This window comes from Physella acuta, unplaced genomic scaffold, assembly GCF_028476545.2.
Source record: "Physella acuta isolate Inbredline_101_S28 unplaced genomic scaffold, ASM2847654v3 ptg001249l, whole genome shotgun sequence".
Taxonomy (NCBI): domain Eukaryota; kingdom Metazoa; phylum Mollusca; class Gastropoda; family Physidae; genus Physella; species Physella acuta.
In genome coordinates, this window is record NW_026732765.1 from 275,964 (window position 1) to 294,959 (window position 18,996).

The 18,996-nt window shown below is 36.3% G+C and overlaps 3 protein-coding genes across 3 annotated transcripts; all 3 read right to left on the minus strand.

Annotated features, from left to right (window-relative positions):
* Positions 1 to 306: 306 nt before the first annotated feature.
* Positions 307 to 8,216, minus strand: LOC131957469 (uncharacterized). Its single transcript, XM_059322301.1, has 4 exons — positions 8,097 to 8,216; positions 2,975 to 3,098; positions 2,088 to 2,872; positions 307 to 399 (listed from the first exon to the last, which is right to left on the minus strand). The coding sequence occupies exons 1-4, from the start codon at positions 8,214 to 8,216 to the stop codon at positions 307 to 309; spliced, it is 1,122 nt and encodes a 373-aa protein (XP_059178284.1).
* Positions 8,217 to 9,754: 1,538 nt separating this feature from the next.
* On the minus strand, positions 9,755 to 13,476 carry LOC131957483 (eukaryotic translation initiation factor 4 gamma 1-like). The gene is made up of 6 exons (XM_059322323.1): positions 13,394 to 13,476; positions 13,151 to 13,213; positions 12,138 to 12,426; positions 11,463 to 11,635; positions 10,350 to 10,554; positions 9,755 to 10,216 (listed from the first exon to the last, which is right to left on the minus strand). The coding sequence occupies exons 1-6, from the start codon at positions 13,462 to 13,464 to the stop codon at positions 10,091 to 10,093; spliced, it is 927 nt and encodes a 308-aa protein (XP_059178306.1). The 5' UTR covers positions 13,465 to 13,476; the 3' UTR covers positions 9,755 to 10,090.
* Positions 13,477 to 13,974: 498 nt separating this feature from the next.
* Positions 13,975 to 18,210, minus strand: LOC131957470 (uncharacterized). Its single transcript, XM_059322302.1, has one exon. The coding sequence runs from the start codon at positions 18,208 to 18,210 to the stop codon at positions 13,975 to 13,977; it is 4,236 nt and encodes a 1,411-aa protein (XP_059178285.1).
* Between the last annotated feature and the right edge of the window lie 786 nt (positions 18,211 to 18,996).

Consider the following 18,996-nt stretch of genomic DNA (forward strand, 5'->3'; position numbering starts at 1 on the left):
TACAATTATTCTTTGTATATGTATGCAAGAAATCATATGATATGAAAAATATTGATTTATGTTTAAGCTTTAACGGTGGAGGATTAATGGGTTAATTCCTAACATAGCCTACATTTAAAAAAACAACTAATCATAACTTTCATTAAATAAAAAATAGGCCTATATGGAATCAAGTTAACAAAAAAAAAATAAACAACCAAGTTATTACTCAAACACAAACAATACAAAAATGGTCTAAACCTAACACATTAACCAAACGTGCCATTGGGATAGAATTTAGAAAAATCAGGCTATTCAGACATCGTTTTAGTAAAAAGCACTAGAATCTTCAGGTGGTTTTAATCTGTCAGCCACAAGGCGTGTGAACTTCTTTCGCATATCTTGTTCATTGGAAGTAGCCTGTTAAAGCAAAATGTTAAATCATTATACAAAATTAAATTAGAACTTAAGAAAAATCAAAGGTTAAACATAAAGTTAGCTTAGAATGTACTTAAACACACAATTTTGTGCAGCTAGGTTTCACAATACTTACCGCTGGGGGTTCTTCATGATGTTCATCAGCTTCATTTGTATGGCTTTTGTTAAAAAGTTTCTCTGTTATAGTTCGCCCTGTATTAGGATCTGTTATTTCAAGTACTTTCCTTTTCCTTTGCTGTGGGTCAATAGGAGCCGCAGTTTGTTGCAATGGTTGGTTAGGCCATCCATTTTGAAAATACATTATATTTCCAGCAGCATAATTTGGTGCAGGGTTGGGCTGATACAATGGAACCCTCTGATAAGAAGGTGCTGCGTACTGAAAAATATTACCGTTTAGTAGCATTTTACAATTGTTCAAAGTAAAATAAAAATTACAGGTATACCAAAATTAATTCAAAATAATGATGTAATGCCTTAGGGCAATTGGGTGTTTGGACAGAATTTCGTTATCTTTTAATCAAGAGTTTCGCCCACTTAATGCCAGCGTTGTAGTGAAAAAATGTAAATACATTTGACGCAATAATATTCAAAATATTTGAACTTACCATGTTTGGGACAATGATAACATTATTGCCTTGGTAAGGAGGGTTGTACATTACAGGAGAATGTAATTGTGGTGGTCTTGGTAGCCTCCCACCCTGAGGTTGTGCACTTAAATCAAGCTGAAAAGACAAGGCCTAATTTTATCTTAGAGCTTGTGTGGTAAAAATTTCACTTGTGGGCATTTTAAAAAATTGAAAAATCTAATATTACATTTTATAGTACATTATTTGTTATGTGATATCTACCATAACATTTACCTACTATCTCACAAGCAACAACATACCTAATCAAACTTACTAGAGAAGCATCCAATGTAGGACTAAAAACCAATAACATAAAACAGGTCATTAGAATCAATAACATACAGCTAAAAGGAGAAGACACATGAGTAACGTATTTGGGAAGTAGGATCAGCAAGGACGGGGGAGCAGGTCGTATCTACAAGGACAGATGTGCCTTCAACTCAAGAAGTACGCCAGATATGAGAGTACACAGCCCTGTCACTCCAGAGTAAGATAAGAATCTTCAATACAAATGTTAAGGCAGTATTTGTTTTATCAGAGACCTGGGGGTTACCAAAACAAATACAGACAGGCTACAGTCCTTTACAAACAGATGTTTACAACAGATTCTTAAGATAAGATTGGCAGACAGAATACCCAATAAAGACCTGTGGCAAAACATCAAACAACAGCCAATCATAGCAGATTGTTGCTGTTGTACCTGCTGAGGGGGCTGTTGATATTGTTGACTAGGTTGTGTAACAGTGGTGGGAACACTGCCAATCGAAGTTTGATTTTCTACAGGAACAGCAGCACTAGAATCTTCAGGTGGTTTTAAGCTGTCAGCCACATGGCGCATATCTTGTTTATTGGAAGTATTCTGTTAAATAAAAATATGTTAAATTATTATTCAAAAATAAACTAGAACGTTTAAATTAAGAAAAAGTTGTAAGATTAAACATAAAGTTATAAAACGTCAAAATTTGTTAAAATCTCATTTCATTTGTGTGCACGATTGCAACACGTTTTCTATACTCCGTAAACGCAAAAGTAAAAAAAAATTACTTGTTCTTTTTCCTCAGATTTGTCAGGTGATGTTTTAATTTGCTTGGTTGTATTCTTTCTTGATTCAGATGATAACTCAGAATTTGTTTTTTTAATCTGTGCATCGTTTATCGCACTAATTTGTTTTTTGGGGGCTAAAGTTGAAGATCCAGTGTCTAACCTTTTTTCGAATACTTGCAGCGTAATTGATATTTCTGAAATATCGCGCTTTATAACATCTGTTGAGTTTAATAAGCGTTGTTCTAATTCCACATTTTTCTTTTCTACTTTACTTATTTTACTGGAGTTTTCTTTTATTTTCTGAATAGGATCTTTTAAACTTTTGGTTATTTCTATTGTTGAAAGTTTCAAGATACTTGCTTTTAAGAGCTCGCTATTTTTTGCAAATTCTTCGCTCATTTTTGTTTCATTTGCCGCAACAGTCGAAGTGAGTTGCATCACTTTGTCTTGGAGGTTTTGTACCTCACACGACATGTCAGAAATTTTAGAATTAGTTAATTCGCTGTCTTTTCTTTGTTGAACCATCGTATTATTTTGCTGTTCAGATACTTTCTGAAAATTATTTTGAGCCTCAACTTCTAAATTATCCAGATGTGTTGTCAACTCCTTGTACTTCAGGAACCATTCGTCTGATGTTCGTTGGATATTTTCTTCAATTTCTTTCCTCTGTTTTGATAGCATCGAATTCATTTCTTTGTCTTTCGTTATCAGTTCAGATGACAAACGGCTGAGCACAGTCTCAACAACATGGTCAGTATTAATAGAGCTACAGCCTTCTCTTGGTCCTAAAACAAAAACGATAAATATTTCATAAAAACGAACAAAATGATTATTATAAATAAAGATATTTGGGTCTTAAAAATATTTTTTTTTCAATAATCACTAACTTTGTATTTCTGCTCTAAGCTGGATCAAAAGGTTCAGCACATGTTCCATGGAAGAATTCAGATCCTTGTATTTCTCATAATTGATTTCCCCAACTTTGATGACAGCTTTCACATTATCCGTTACCTGATGAAGATCAAACTTAGTGTCTAATATATTTCATTATACATTTATTCATGTAACCAACCTTTTAATGTGTAGTACTTTTAAATCTAGCCTATGAGGTAATCCTTTTCTTTATTCAATAGTGTCGTAGGAGTATCCAGGTTTTCGGTGTAGGGGAAGCGAAAAGAGCAAAAAAGGTGCCGAATTTTTAATATATATATATATATATATATATATATATATATATATATATATATATATATATATATATATATATATATACATGTGTGTATATATATAGGTCTGTATATAGTGCGTAGTCACTTTTTGGCATTTACGTACATTTCATTTTACAATAGCATTATGTCTACTCTAAAAATGTAAATGCATAAAACGCGTAAATGCAGATATTTGTATGGCCTATTCAGCTTCCGAAAATGGTCTTCATTTGGAATTAAATTTAACATAACCCATTAAATACTTTCTTATGTAGCAACCGCGGTGAACAAACTGCTTGTGGACAACACCTGGCTGTGGTCAAACAACATGTGAGCTTATCACCCTTGGTCGAAAAGCGTCTAAATCGGAAAATCTTAGCAATTTATGATTCTATTTATTTTAGGAAATGAGCCCCCACTTATTACTCTATAAAAATATACAGGACGTTGAAATAAAAAGTCTGTCTATGTATGCACATAGGCACATGCAAACTCGAACACGCACGCATAAAGAAACGCACATTGCCATAATCCTTATTGGTGAGCGATCTGTGTGTAGTTTGCTTTGTGCGCACATTTCTCTTTGCACATTTTTCTGTGTGCTCATTTTTCTGTTTGCTATTTTCAGGTGTGTGCTAATTTCTGTTTGCGCATTTTTCTGTGTGAGCAAATTTCTGTTTGCACTTTTTTTCCGTTGCGAATTTTTTTGCGCTTTTTCCGTTGCGCTTTTTTTCCGTTGCGCATCTTTCTGGTCACCAAATGGAATAGCAATTCAATCGTAATCAGGGCTTAGCTGGACAACATGTCTTCGTTCATACTAGAACGGATGTATGTTTTCTGGAGTTTAAGACGGCTGAAGGATCTTTTTGCTCCGCACATCTCATTGGTAAAGTCAGAAATATACGAAAGAAAGTGGACATGTTTTAATAGGAATCGACGATATTTTGTACTTGGGTATCTATCTTCAGACATTTCGACTTCTGGTTTTGTTGTTGTCGAAGTGAATTGCATGCCGCTTGAAAAATTTTTGTCCAGTTTGGCTATTTTCTAATTCAATTATTTTTAAGCAAATACATTATACAGTGGACTTTAACTCAAAACCGCTCTTGTCAAGTGGTAATACCCGTAGAGCTTTTTAAACATCGCAATGCATCGTAATGCTTTTTTTAAAAATTCAAAACAAATACAGCTGTTGATACGTGTTGTAAACGTAGACACTCCATAAATGGTATCAAGATTTAACACTAGTCTAGTGCCATATGCTTAATTGCTGCATGAAAAGAAATCTTGTAAGTGATTTACATCGTTGTGCCGTCCAAAAATAAATTACTGACAATATCATTGTTTAAAATTTTGAGTTTAAAAAGTTTCCAAAAAGGTGTTACTTTGCTGAAAATGGCCAGATACGCTACTGGATAGTGTCAACAATAGCCTTGACTTTACACCTTATTTAGACATTAATAATTGTATTTCATAGCTAATGTAATCTTCGTATGAAATTAACACTCAAATTCAATCAAAGTAAAACCATAATCTTTACTTTAGTAGCAGAAGCAAGACATGTATTATTTAATAGAACAAAGGTGTAGAAATGTTTAGACTAGGTTAGATAATACTTGCTTTTGTTTCAAAGTTATCCAGTACACTGTGGAAAACTGAATGTTCTGATTTGATAGTTTCAAGTTTATTTTTTAAGTGATTAACTAAGTGGTCTTGATACGCCATTTTACATCAAATTTACTGTTAACTGATGCGTTGAATGCTTTTAACTCTACTGAAAATGAAACAATAGCCAAATAATAACGGGAAAATCCGATCAAACAATTTTTTTGCTTATATATGGCAACATGATAATTATTATTATTATATTATACTAATTAGTTTCTATAACTTTTTTGTAAATAGATTACACTGGTTATTTTTATTGTTATTTAAACTTCTAATATGTATTGCAGTAAAAAGAAAATAATGAAAGTAGCCGTTAATAAACCGGGAGTGATCTCCCCTAAACTTTCTCGAATATTCTTATATAAAATAACAGGGGATGGGAACTCGGGCTATAGACATGATTTTTAATCCATTTTAAATACTTAAAGTTTTAAAAATAGAATAAAATCTCGTAGACAAATTAATTGCACACCAAGTGAACGCGAAATAAAAAAGCGCATAATAGTGCGCAATATTGTTATTACTTTTAAAATTTACATTAGTTTTTTGAGAAATCGGAAGTAGCGTAAAGTACTACTTCCAGTCAACGGAAATGACTCTATTTAATAGAAGGTAGAGAATTAGATTTTTTACTTACATATGAAATTTCATTTATCTATCTGAAATAGTACTCAAGTTATAGGCTTTTGAAAAATTCAAAGTAGGAAAAGTACCACTTCCGGTTATCGGAAATCGCTCAAAAGTTGATACGGATCTACGATTTTGATTATATACTTATATATGAAATTTCATCAACCTAGCTGTAACGGTACTCAAGTTATCGTGTTTACACACGGACACACACACACACACACACACACACACACACACAGACACACAGACATACGGACAAGATTGCAAAATTATGTTTTTCCGTATCAGTGAGATGCAAAACGTCGAGATTTGCAAAAATCTCGATTTTTTTTTTTTTTTGCACGATTACAAGACTTTCTCTATACTTCGTATATACGAGAAAGTAAAAATGAAACTGAAAAGACGTTTCGTGGAAATATTTTTGTTAATGGTTACTACAGCCAAGGTCAAAGCCGTTTCTATCACTTTAATGAATTCTGCTTTAATTGTAGTTAATTAAAATAATGTTAACCTCCATCACTCTGTGAAACACTGATATTAACTTTTTTTTTGAATGAGTTTAATGTAGAAAATGAACAAGAAACTGTTTTAAGTAAGCAAATATTCCCGTACAAGTTGTACATAGAGTAAAAAAGAATAAGAATCTACAATAGTTAAATTAGCTGGTGCCGGACTATTAATAATTAAAAACACAGTAGGTCTACTTTCTTATGTTAAACATTAAATCGGTTTTATATTTAGAAAACTAATTTATTTAAATGTCTAGATCAATATTTTAAAGCTTATGTTAAAAAACAAAAAAAAACGTTAAAAACATGAAATTTGACATTCAAACAGAGTACACATTTTGAACCTGCAAACGTTGTGAACTTATTTAACTAACAATACTGTAAAATTTATATGTGTGTAATTGCAATGTAGGGGAGGGAGTCATTACCGGGGGAGGGTGTTTGACCAATGAGGGGGGGGGAGAGAGAGAGAGAGAGGAGGAGTTGAGATGTCCTTAATCCATAAGTCAGACAACCTGTTTCGTATTTTATGACAAGATTGATTGAGGCACATTTTTAAAAATGTGCAAAATAAAAATATATACAGCGTGTAGGACTTTTTATGAGCAAAATGGGATTTTATACATGCGTTACTGATAGTGTATTTTTAGACGCGTGACCTTGTTTTCTAAAACTGAGTTTATTTAATGTAAAAAAAACCCGGTACTATTTTTCTTGGACCCTTGTTGTTATGGTGCTGGTTTGTCCACCATGTGGAGCGTGCTGTATGAAAGAGTTGTCTATACGTCAATCATTCTCCGTAATAATGAGCTAAAACATACCCCGGCGACCATTTAGGTATACTAGTAAAAAAAATGAGCGTGATAAAACAGGCTAATTTTTCCACAAAATGGTGAAAAATAAACCAGTGCTATGTATTTCAAAGGGTAAGTTTCTGTGTTCTTTCATATACTTATTAAAATTATTCTTACATTTTGTTGACATTATATTTGATACGGTGTTATCCATTAAAGAATTTTTCTTTCAGCTTGTCTGAAATTTTGCAATTTGCTGAAGTCATGGTGATAGATATTCCAATGATTTGGACTTATTTGGCTCAGTTAATAGCCCATGTTCTAATTGATAGTTCAGTGCCTTGATCTGACCTGATACAAGTACTTCAAACTAGCCTTGAAAAAAGCTGCTGTTTAAAACTTTTAACAGAAATTTTATTACATGCCAAAATTATATCTCAATATTTGAAAGACGATTATCTTCCCTTTGAAAACAGCCGTCCTTGACCATATTTTATAGACGACAGCAAGGACTTAATTTTCTTACCGTTGTCAAAGTTTCAAAACGTTTAAAAACTTTATTATCTGCCCCTAATAGTTTTCACTAATTCGACCGGCTCCACGATTGTAAACATTCGTCGTGAACCACAGCTCACCAGACAGGTTGGGTGATAGCGTCTAAGTCTAGCGAACTAAATAAAAGCTTGTAGTAACGTCAACAGTTGTAGTCCCACAGGGATAGGGCAGCCTACTTATTTCACAAAATTGTAATTACTATATTAATAATTAATTAGTCATCAAATTAAGTCTAATTAAATGTCATATTACATTGTCATCGGGTCTTGGCCCTCATGCCGAATTTCAGAGAAATTGATCGGTTAGAAATGCCCAAAATTTCGCTCTCCCGTTTCGATCTAGACAGAGGAAGCAAGTTAAATAAACGCTTGTAGTAAAAATAAACATTACCGACTAAAGATAAGTTGAACTTTAATTGTGTATAAAATATCACAGGAAATATTAAATACACACTATACTGTTGGCATGTTTTTAAAAATCCCATTTTATCCTTTATAAAGGATAAAAAGGGATTTTTAAAAACATGCCAACAGTATAGTCAAAGAAGTAATACTTGTACGGTTAACTAAATGACAGATGTGCTGTAGCACGCAAATATGTCAGTACATCTGTTTGACCATATGTCTGAACAGCACGTTGTACTTTTTCGTGCAGCATCCTGTATCGCTTATCAGCTGAATAGCTTTTTCCTGCGACACTTTGCAAGAATGTTGTCTTTTTCCGAGTGCCGTCCATATGTAGACCTTCAAGGAAACGACACATTGTTGGGTGACTACATTAGAGGAGAGACTGGAGACTATAATGTCATCCTTCTCAAATGTTATTTGTTCTTGCTACACCATCGACAATTTGATTCCAAGTTTTAACTGGAAACAAGGCAGGTTTGTACTTTTCGCCACGACCACGGATGCGACGACATTGGATGTAGGTGTGTTTGAAGAATGTCACCACCTCGTCTATGTTGTCAAATGTTGGCATAGACCATAAAGTGAATATGTGATGCTAGTTACTTTGACCACAGGTGCTTTGACCATATAACAAATAAATAATGTAGATGTACTTGAAAACACATAGCAACTAGGACCACATATTCACTTTCTGGTGTAATGTAAAGTATGGCAAATAAGGGATAAACAAAAGGGAAAAAAGTCTATTCTTTATTTTTTTTTTATAAAATTCTAAACATACTTCTGACTAGCCACTATAAAAATTAATGTTACATACTAGTTAAATATTTCGATTTCAGAAAGATAAAATATAATTTATAATTTATTCAGGAGGTTTTGATAAATACACTTTGTCCCTATTGCATAAATTAGCATTTTAAGTATTGAGTACATACAATTTTTTTTAGTTTAAGAAAAATCTTTGATTTAATGGGTACACTCGTTTATTAAAGTAAAAGAAGAAACATAATTTTTAAAGCAAATTCAAATTTAAGTAGGTAGTATAAAAGTACAAATAAAGCCCCAATTAGTGGAAGCCCTAACGGGGTGGGAATTATGTAAGTTACCTAATAGAACTATAAACTATTGGGTGACAGTGCAACCCAGGTTAAACGAAGGACGGTCTAGCTTCTAACTTTGATCTAGATTAAAAAATAATGATTAACTATGCGTAACCTTATTAAAATAAAAAACCAAATATTGATTAAATTGTAAACATTGAAACCTAACAAATATAACAAAAGCCTAACTAAACACCTAATCAGATTAATAAGAAATCTGAAAACATAAAAACATTTAAGATTTTAAAAATATACACTGGTAAAACATAACAACATCTTAGCATTGTATCCCACGTAACCACAATATTACCATGATGGGTGCATCGTATTGTGAAAAATATTGAACACTTAACAACAAATTACTGTTTAGGAAAATTGCCTCAACAAAACTATATAGCCTGTGTCCTGAATATACACCAGAGATCTAAGAAATAACAATAAGTAATAACCTCACTTTGCACAAGAGATTATTTTAAAAATGTGTCAAATTTTAAAAGAATCACAAAACAACTTTCCACTGTCCATAAGTCATAATTGACCCGACAGCTAAAGTGATCGATAGCCTCGACTTGCCACACCAGACCTGCCTTAAATTCAGAGTTTGTTCCAGGCATCTCTTCGGTGGGCTGCCCCCCCCCCCCCCCCCCGAACGAAATGGAATTTATGCAGAAAATATACTTTTACCAGTGTCTGCCCCCCCCCCCCGGAGAAAAAAGTCTGGAAGAAACACTGCTTGAATTTAACGCAATTAGACGCACTACACCCACTTAAACATATAGTCCCCCCCTCCCCCCGAAAAAATACCAATACCAAAGCTGTCTCCCAATAAAATAAAAAACAATATCCAAAATAATACACAAAAAAATCAACCCTCATACTAAATATAATTAAAAATAAAAGCACAACAAATTAAAACATTGGCTAATTAAGTTGAAAATAATAAAAATCAGTGGCAATAATACAGCAATACTCCTGCATATCAGAAATCACCATTAAACGAAAATAACAGCCATGGAGGGGTTCAAACCCCCTGACACCCATTAAAGCCCTATTGGTGACGGTGTGCATTCACTTATGTTTGTAATTTAAAACTTCCATCAAACCACAATTTTACGTATACATCTTGTCTCTAGCATGGGGCTATGGTAAAGTTCAGGTTATTTTCTGCAAGGAATTTCGTTACATTTGAATGACCTATAATAAGAGACCATTTAAGATGGCTGCTCTGCCACATTCGGGCAACGAAAGCTTTGCTCTGTAAATAGAAAGTAAAAAAAAACAATACAGATATGAAATATTATAAATGTAACTATACATATTACAATATTGTACAGGATAAACTGTATATTATAAATATGGATATATTTATTACAATAATTACGACTTACCGTAATATTTTTGGCATGTAATAAAATTTCTGTTAAAAGTTTTAAACAGCAACTTTTTTCAAGGCTAGTTTGAAGTACTTGTATCAGGTCAGACCAAGGCACTGAACCACCAATTAGAACGGGAGCTATTAACTGAGCCAAATAAGTCCAAATCATTGGAATATCTATCACCATGTCTTCAGCTAATTGCAAAATTTCAGACAAGCTGAAAGAAAAATTCTTTTAATAACTGACAAATTAATAACCGTATCAAATACAATAAGAACAACGTGTAAGAATGTAAGTCCTACTAGGGGGGGGATAACTAAAATCTACCCTTCTAGGCTTATTTAACTACTGTCCGGTCAGTGCAAGTCCGGCTAAACCCAGACTGGTTAATAACCTAACATTAGTCTAGAATAAACAAAAAAACTTTAACAGTTTTTACAGAATGTATTGCATGAATTAAATTGGAACAAAAAAAAAGAATGTAAATAAAAACAAGATCTACATCAATCCCAGGCCAAACAACTAGGCCAAAAATACACAAACAGAGCAGCACTTTAACTGACAAAAGATATACAAAACATTATACACGAAACACGACTAAACAAAACACGACTAAACAAAACACCCAATTTCGGACTACGTCCAGGCTATAAGGAACAAATTCAATACACACAAAAGTTTGATGGACGTTTTCGTGACTTGGATGCCTCGGATGGTACAGGATTGCCTTCTTCACCTTATCCACTTGACATACCAAAGTGAAGCGAACATCATGCCGGAAACCGACTTTCACACACCTCACACACTACAGGTAAACAAATAGTCCCTAATTCACAGATAACAAGCAACACGCCACGAAACATACAACAGAATTAAACAAAAAACACTCAATATAAACAGTGACAACAACCTAAACAAAATATACACAAACTAGCCGTAGACAGGGACAAACAGTTACACAGCGGCGCCATAATACGGGACTACACAACTTAAAAAGTATGAACAGTTTACGACATGAAACGAAACGATACATTCGCCTTGTAAGTTACAAATAGTAATAATTACACACTCCAGCCGCTCACAAGAATAATATTAATAGGTATATTAAAGAGTATAGACACTTACCCTTTGAAATATGTAACACAGGGTATGAGGTTATTTTTAACTATTTCATGGAAAAACTGGCCTGTTAAATCACGCTCTATGGTTGACTTTTTAAGAACATCAATTATACAAAAACTAACCAACACTTCAAGGTATGTTTGTCCCACCAATTCTTGCAAGCATGATTTTGCTTTCTGGAAAAAAAAGTAAAAAATAAATATTTTATATTATTTTGTAAATAAATGTATTGAATGTAATGTTAGCTGACATCAATTTATTTGGAGAATAGAATCTGAGTTGTGTTTTTTTTATTAGTTAGTTTTTTAAAGTTTAAAGTTAACGACAAAATTTTGGGTTGCTGAGGAATGGTGTGTGTTATACAGTAAGTTTGTGAGTTCACGAGTTAACTAGTTAACCGTGCTGCGACTTTGTTTTTGGCTACCTTTGTCAAATGTGAATAAAAGTCGTTGGAATGAAGGTAGGGAGCTTTTTCTGGCACAAGGGCTGGTTGAAAAATAATGTGAGTCTACTGTGGTGTAGAATTTATTTTCACGGAAAGTTTTAAAATTCTGTGGTAGAGCTACTTTATAGATGCAGGATGTAGGCACGTTGGAGAATCGTGCCAGATGTTCCGGTACCTCAACAGTAATAACTTTTAATTTAATTTACCATATCCAAGCTATTTGCTTTACTCACTTCAATATCCTTAACACTTAGGAACTCTTCCAAAATGATTTTTGCTTTATTTTCCATTTCTTCACGTGACAGAGGTTTCATTTTCTTGACAGACTGATCATCAGCACCAGGGACTGGTGATACTGTGGTTGGGGGTAATAGGGAATCTGAGTTAGGACGCAATGATATATCACTACGGGTCATAACATTCTCTCCCTCTCTTGAGCCTCTAGGTCCATAAGGTCGATGGTCATCACGATTCCAACTGCTATCTCTACTTGAATTCTGAGATCGACCACCAGTCATTGGCCTGATTGGAAAAGTATAAAAACAAAAGAATCAATGATCCGAGTATGAAATTTTGACTTTGTACAACAAACAATGTAATTGGATGAATTGTCGCTTTTTTAGAATTCGCATTTCATAGTTGTAACAACTTGTATATGATCCATAGTTGTTATTGTGGGTTCTTTTACCCAAGAACACGATCAACAGTACTCTTTAACTTTCAACTTTATTTACATAGATCCACAAGAATAATGACGATAATACTTTGTAGAAAAAACGACTATCATATTACAGTCTAGAAACATCTTACTACACAGACTCAGGCAGACACCCTTAGTCCACCTTGCGCTCCCCTTTTAAACCATACATTCTCTCCCCTTACGTCAGTGAGCGATCTCACAAAAAGCATGGAAAAACATGACTAGTCGCTCACAAAGTCCTTCCGTTGGCCAGGTACTCTAAATTCATACAACTTCATGTTAAAATACAATATAATAATCATACCCAAGAATACAGTGTGTTACAATAGTAACTATGTCTGTTCTGCATTAAATTCCCGGAATATCCCTGTGTTTTACTTGTATGTCGATAAAGCTTATTAAGAGTTTTTAGTTAACAAAATAAATATTTAAGACAGAAGATTGAAAAAGAAACAATGGCTGATCAGCAAAATGAAACATCTGGTTGATTAGTGAATTCAATGCATGGCACCATAAACCACAAGTGAAATAGTTAAAATAGCATACCTAGATGTTCCTAGAGTTACTCTTCTATCTCCTTCATTGCTTGATCTTGTCAGTAATGAAAATCTAAAAATTTAATAGTAAATTTAAGTTTTAAAATTTGTTAATGAATATGAATTAACTTTTGTCAATTGTTAAACCTGTCATTAAAATATATAAAAATGAGGATAGAAATATATAGTTCTGTAATCAACAGTTGTTCATTAATACTATCCTTTTAAACCATAAGCATCAAATATAACTTACCGATTAGTTGCAGGAGCTGGTCTATCATCTGTTGATGGTTGAGCACCACCATAACTACCTCTACTCCACATAGAGAATTTATTGATACCAACACTAGGAACAAGCTGAATATTACTCTCATCAACAACATACTAATATTATATTAAAATGTATAAAGATTTTGAGAAGAAAGCAAAAAAAAAAAAAAAAAAAAAAACAACAACAAAAAAAAAACCAAAAAAACAATGATAGCATTATGTAATGTTATACCTTCTGGCATCTATCCTTAAAGATTTTGATCCTACTATGTTACATCTACCATCAAGTGGCTGTTTCATGACTTCTTGACATTCTAATTATAAAAAAAAATGCCTCTAAAGTTAGCTACACCAGAATGCTATTATAAAACAAGTTATTAAAAAGTCTAGTGACAATTTAAGCGCAATTTCCTTATGTTATCCATAACAATTTTAAATCGAGATAAATCATATATTCAGCAAAAAAATAATGCAACACAAGTAGTTTTAATAATTCAAAACAAAATAGAAAAAATATTTATTAACGAGATTGAAAAAATTTATTTTCTACTTTTTAGTGCATTATTACATAAAAGCTTGTTCATCAAAAACGAGTTTCAGCGGCTTTTCCACACGAAGTTTGGCCATCATATCTTGACATTTCTTTGTTCCTGGTGTCGAAGGCTTGATTGTGAAAGTGCCGAGGATGAAGAGACCTTGAAGAGATGTGGCTCGCGACAGTCCGACATATTGAAGTTGACGGGTCAAGTCTTTCATGCTCACAACAACTGATTCCATCGATGCTCCTTGAGACTTGTGAATCGTTATCGCTTCCGCCAACACAACTGGAAATTGTTCGCGTGTCACTGTGAGGCCTTTAAGGACATTGAAGGTTCCTTTCAGCAAATTGATTGGCGTCCAAGTAGAAGGAATGGGACGGGTGACTGAAGGATTATCGGTTGGAAGGTGAACTCTTCCACGCTTTGATCTTGCAGTCGCACCGACTTCCGGGTTGGCAAATTCGAACCAAATGGTTTTCAGGTGATGGTCTTTGATTTCGAGGTGGCGAAGAACACCCGTTGCACCATTGAACAAGCCATCTTGCGTATCAATATTAGATGTCACCATATACTTAACACCCACCGTGAAGTAATTTGTTGTCGGTAGAGCTGCCATATCTTTTACAGGCTTCGGCTTCTTGACTCGTTTGCCTTTGTCCTTTCCAGTAATGTGAAACTCGGCTTTTGCCTTAATTGCTGCCGTTTCTTTGGGATCCTTGCCCGTCGGATACTTGTCAATAGCAGGAAAATCTAATTGAAGTGGTGCACTACCAGAAGGTTTAGGTGGAAGCTTGCTCAGTTTTTCTCGAGCCATAATGTTGCGTTTCTTGTTGAAGTCATCAACATCCTCGTTCCGAAAGAAGATATGAATCGCATTTTGTCCTCGTTCTGGAAGAGTGCTTGAGGTGAACTCTCTCGATTTGAACATTGCGGCTTCTTCCTCTGTTAGCGATCCATTAGCGATTCCACCTAACGCCTTTGCGAACTTCCAATCATCTTTCTGTCTCATGATTTCCGTCAGCTCATACAGCTCGAAGAGAGGCCAAAGAGTGTTGCCGGCAAGTGAAGCTAGGTCCTTTTTAGGTTCTTCAAACACATATTGTGCAAGGACTGGCGGGATTTGATTAAAGTCGCCGACCACGATGACTGGAATGCCACCAAAAGGAAGATCTTTATTCAACAGCTGACGAAGCCGCGAGTCGACTTGATTGAAATTGGCCAAGCTCAGCATCGAAATTTCGTCGATAATGAGCAGCTTCAGGTTTCGAAACTTTGAATACAGCGTGTTTAGAGCATCACTGGAAAGTTCCTTGGCCTTCGAAGCACCTGCTGTCACCGATAGGCTGAGCGCTGATGTTACTGTCATGCCGCCGATATTGTGTGCTGCCTTTCCGGTAAACGCCGTAAGAAGTACTTCGATAGATTCAGCTGAACCAGCTTCACCGCGATAGTGGCGAGTCACCGTCTGATAGATGGCTTCAATAAGCTTGCTTTTGCCTACACCTGCGCCGCCGCTGATAAAGTGATAGAAGGGAAGTTTGCCATTTTTGAGACAACTTAACAAATGCTGGTGATAGTTATGTTGACGAGTGTTGAGCGAATCGATGAGCTTGTTGTAATCATTGTTGGAGAGCATTCCTGGCACTTTGTAGCGTTTGACTTCCTCGCCTACTGCGACGTCTTGTCCAAGCTCGTTTAGCAGATCAGGAACAATAACTGTGTCATCATAGTCGTAATAATTCACATCAGGCTTGATCGTTTGGCCATTTTCATCGAGAATAGTTTCTTCGGCATTCGCATTTTCTTCTTGATCGCGCTCCGCTTGAATGTCGATGTAAATCTGGTTCAAGTCTTCACCGATCTTGTTGTAATTTTTGTAGTTGACATCGATGACAATTTTTTTCTCGAGGAAGATTGCCTCACAGTTTCCCTCCTCGATTTCTTTGACTTCATCACGCCATGGCGAATAGAGCATGACCATTTCTCGGAAGTAATTGGCGGGATCCTTGTCTCGAGAAAATCTGCAATAACGAATGACCTTCGGCCTCTTTCTCTCTTTGATAGATCCACTATTGTCTTTGAGCTGGAACACTTTGAGCTTCTTTGCCGCACCCTCATCTTCATCGTTGATCATCTCCTCAACTTCAACATCATCGGCAAGCTCATCATCCTCAGCATCCTTCTTGTTGCCTTTGCCTTGATACGTGTACTCGGCGATGAATTCTGCGAGGCATTTGTCTTCGAGCTCATCAGGACGAAGTGAATAGCGATCTACTGGGCCTTTGAGATAGATGTCTTGATTGTCGGGATCTTTGTCTCGAATTCTTTTCAACTCCGCATCGGGCTTGAGAATTTTGTGTCGATCCTTGCGAGGTCCAGTTGGGATGAAGTCAACTACGACGCTGCTTGATGCCATTTTAAGTTGGAGTCGAATCCAAGCGACTTCTTGAGCCGAGATCTCAGTGCAATTGTACAGAACGTTGGAAATCTTCTTCAGCTTTTCCTTATGCGTGAAGTTGCCTCTTTTGAAGTCAGCCACAAGCTCACGAAGAAGGCGGGAGAGTCCACGTTGTGACTTGTTGATATAGTCGACGACGTATGAGACACACTGGTAAGGATTCGTGACGAACTGGATATCCATATTGGAGCGCATAAGCGAAAGGATCTTCTTGTTGTATCCATTAATGCGACAGTCCTTTGGAAGACGCTTTAGGAAAACCTTTTCTTGAGTGAGGGTGGTACTTATTGCATCGGTATACTCTTTATTGGTACATTCGAGAACAGCGAGCAGATCGTTAAAGTCACCGACTGTATTCTCCTTCGTCTCCAAGTCTAGAACCGCACGAAGTTTAGCCTTGATCTCGCGAAGCTTCTTTTGTTTTTCCTTCGGCATCTCTTTTAGAAGTTCCTTGTGAATCGGGCTCAAGATTCTCGTTTGGTCCATCGGAGGTATTGGATAGTTGAATCGGCAAACCTTTTGGCCGTCCCTCATGCGATCGCAAGTTGAAGTGCACTTGTGGAATTGAAATCCAATTATGTCTTTGACGTCTGCGGCAACAGTGTCTGTAGTGATCATTTTGTCGATAAACTTTATGCACTCCTCTTTTGAATCATTGCTTTCCGCATCGAAGGCAGGAGCATTTTTAAGCCAGACCAGCATGTGTACGTGTGGAGAGCCGCGGTGTTGAAACTCAATTCTGTAATACAAGTTTTCCATCTTGTAATCTTCGAACGGGCCGCCTTCGGTGTTCCATGTCTTTCGAAGTTCTCTGAAGCGATGATCGAAGTGAAGGGCACATGTCACAGGATCTTTTCGAATGAGCTCAGCCTTCTGGTTGAATGATAGTGCCATGGCTTCCTCCTCAGTGATGTCCTTTTTGTGCACAGTTCTCATCAACGAGACTATCAGTTCCGGCCAGTGAGTTTCAGCTGCAGATAGCGTGATGAAGAAGGTAAATATACCATTTTGTCGAACTTGTGCGAGAACGCTTTTCTTTTGCGCTTCCCAATATGCTGGTGTACCGGTGACAGTCGATGCGAAGCGATAAATGTTGTCATCAAGCTGCTGCGTTAACAGGAATTCCTTATTGAGTGCTTGGCTTACAGTGACACCTCGATCCTGGCCAGTTCTACGAAATGCGTATGACATTTGTCCCTGTAGTTGAGCGATCTTCGTCTTTTGATAAATGAAGAAGAGAACTTCAGCTCGAGCACATCGACGATCACTGCGACGAATCTGCGACTTTGCTATTTCCGCGTATGAAAGCTTTTTCCCTGTTTGATGTATCGGTTCTCGCATGTAGCCACCCCAAGTTCTCGCGAAAATTAACTCCTCGCAATAAGGATCCATGAGGAGAGGAATTGGAATTTCTCCTTCACCTGGTGCAAATCGTACTCCTTGGGTAAAGTCTAACATAGTTTCTTCTTCAATGTAGTGACGGTTCGACTGAAGCATTGTGGCCATCTCATCGATTTCGGCAAGGCAAGGAAAATGATTGTTTTTAGCCATCTTGTCCTTCAGGGCGAGAATCTCATTGACTTCGTCATGTGTCAGATCAGGAATTTTTTCGCGCATACGAGCAAGAACATCAGGATGTGTCTTCTTTAGTGAAGCAGTCGTGGAAGTAGATGAAGCATCATCGATTGAGATTGATTGTTTTGCACATTCTTGAAGCTCGGTGATATCCAGCATCTCAACATCATCATCATTGGGCAGGGACCTTGTGGTCACGAGATGAATTGCAGTTGCGATGACAAGCATGCATACGAAGAAAGAGTAGATGTAAAGATGAAGCTCGTAGTCGTTGTTTAGTGTGATGTCATACTTCTTTTAGAGCGGAGTTGTGCACAAATATTCGGCAGCTTTGTATAACTTGCGTGGTTCAATTCTCTCCTTCCATGTGAAATGTCGATGACTCATGGCACGCATGAATTCCAGCTCGATAACTTCAGCAGCGTTTGGGTGTGCAGGAATTGACTTTAGCATATTTGGGACGTTGACTGGAACATTGACCACACCAGACTTAAGTCCAAGCTGTCTGTCACATCCGAGAGGCCGCAGCTTCATGAACAGGATTCTTGGTGACACGCAACGTTCTTCAAGATCAGTGAGTGATTTGACTATCTCAGGAACATATGGGAAGGCAAGATTAGAATGCTTGATGTTGACACGAGGGAATTCCACTTTCTTGATGTAGTTCCAACATGTGTGGCAGAACTTGTATTCGACGTCATTGAGATGGTCATCGAGAATCATATTGTTAATGTAGGTATCTGCCTCTGGAATGACTTTAGCTCTTGCTTCCTGCACAACCTTGTCGTGAGCGTTCATCGCAGCCACTGCTTTCGCCTTGCTAGCATTTGTATTCGCCTTCGAAACATTCGACTTCAAATTGACAGCTTTGGATTTTGCCGCCAGCTCAGCTTCTTTACTTGGATACATCAGCTTGTTGACGAGCTTCTCGAAGAGCTTATCATGTGTCGTCGTTGTAAGTTGATGAGAAAAGAAAAGACAGTCACAGCTTATGCACGTTTTGTCCGATCCATC

Bases quoted from the DNA above. Each gene is read 5' to 3' on its own strand.
- LOC131957469 (XM_059322301.1), bottom strand. From the start codon at position 8,216: ATGTGTCGTTTCCTTGAAGGTCTACATATGGACGGCACTCGGAAAAAG. The intron at 2,873-2,974 runs GTTAGTGATTAT...TTTTTGTTTTAG, and splicing joins GCTTAGAGCAGAAATACAAA to GACCAAGAGAAGGCTGTAGC. The intron at 400-2,087 runs GTAATTTTTTTT...TTGCTTTAACAG, and splicing joins AATCTGAGGAAAAAGAACAA to GCTACTTCCAATGAACAAGA.
- LOC131957483 (XM_059322323.1), bottom strand. From the start codon at position 13,464: ATGTGGAGTAGAGGTAGTTATGGTGGTGCTCAACCATCAACAGATGAT. The intron at 12,427-13,150 runs GTATGCTATTTT...TTTTCCAATCAG, and splicing joins GTAACTCTAGGAACATCTAG to GCCAATGACTGGTGGTCGAT. The intron at 10,555-11,462 runs GTAAGTGTCTAT...TTTTTCTTTCAG, and splicing joins TGTGTTACATATTTCAAAGG to CTTGTCTGAAATTTTGCAAT.
- LOC131957470 (XM_059322302.1), bottom strand. From the start codon at position 18,210: ATGCTTGTCATCGCAACTGCAATTCATCTCGTGACCACAAGGTCCCTG.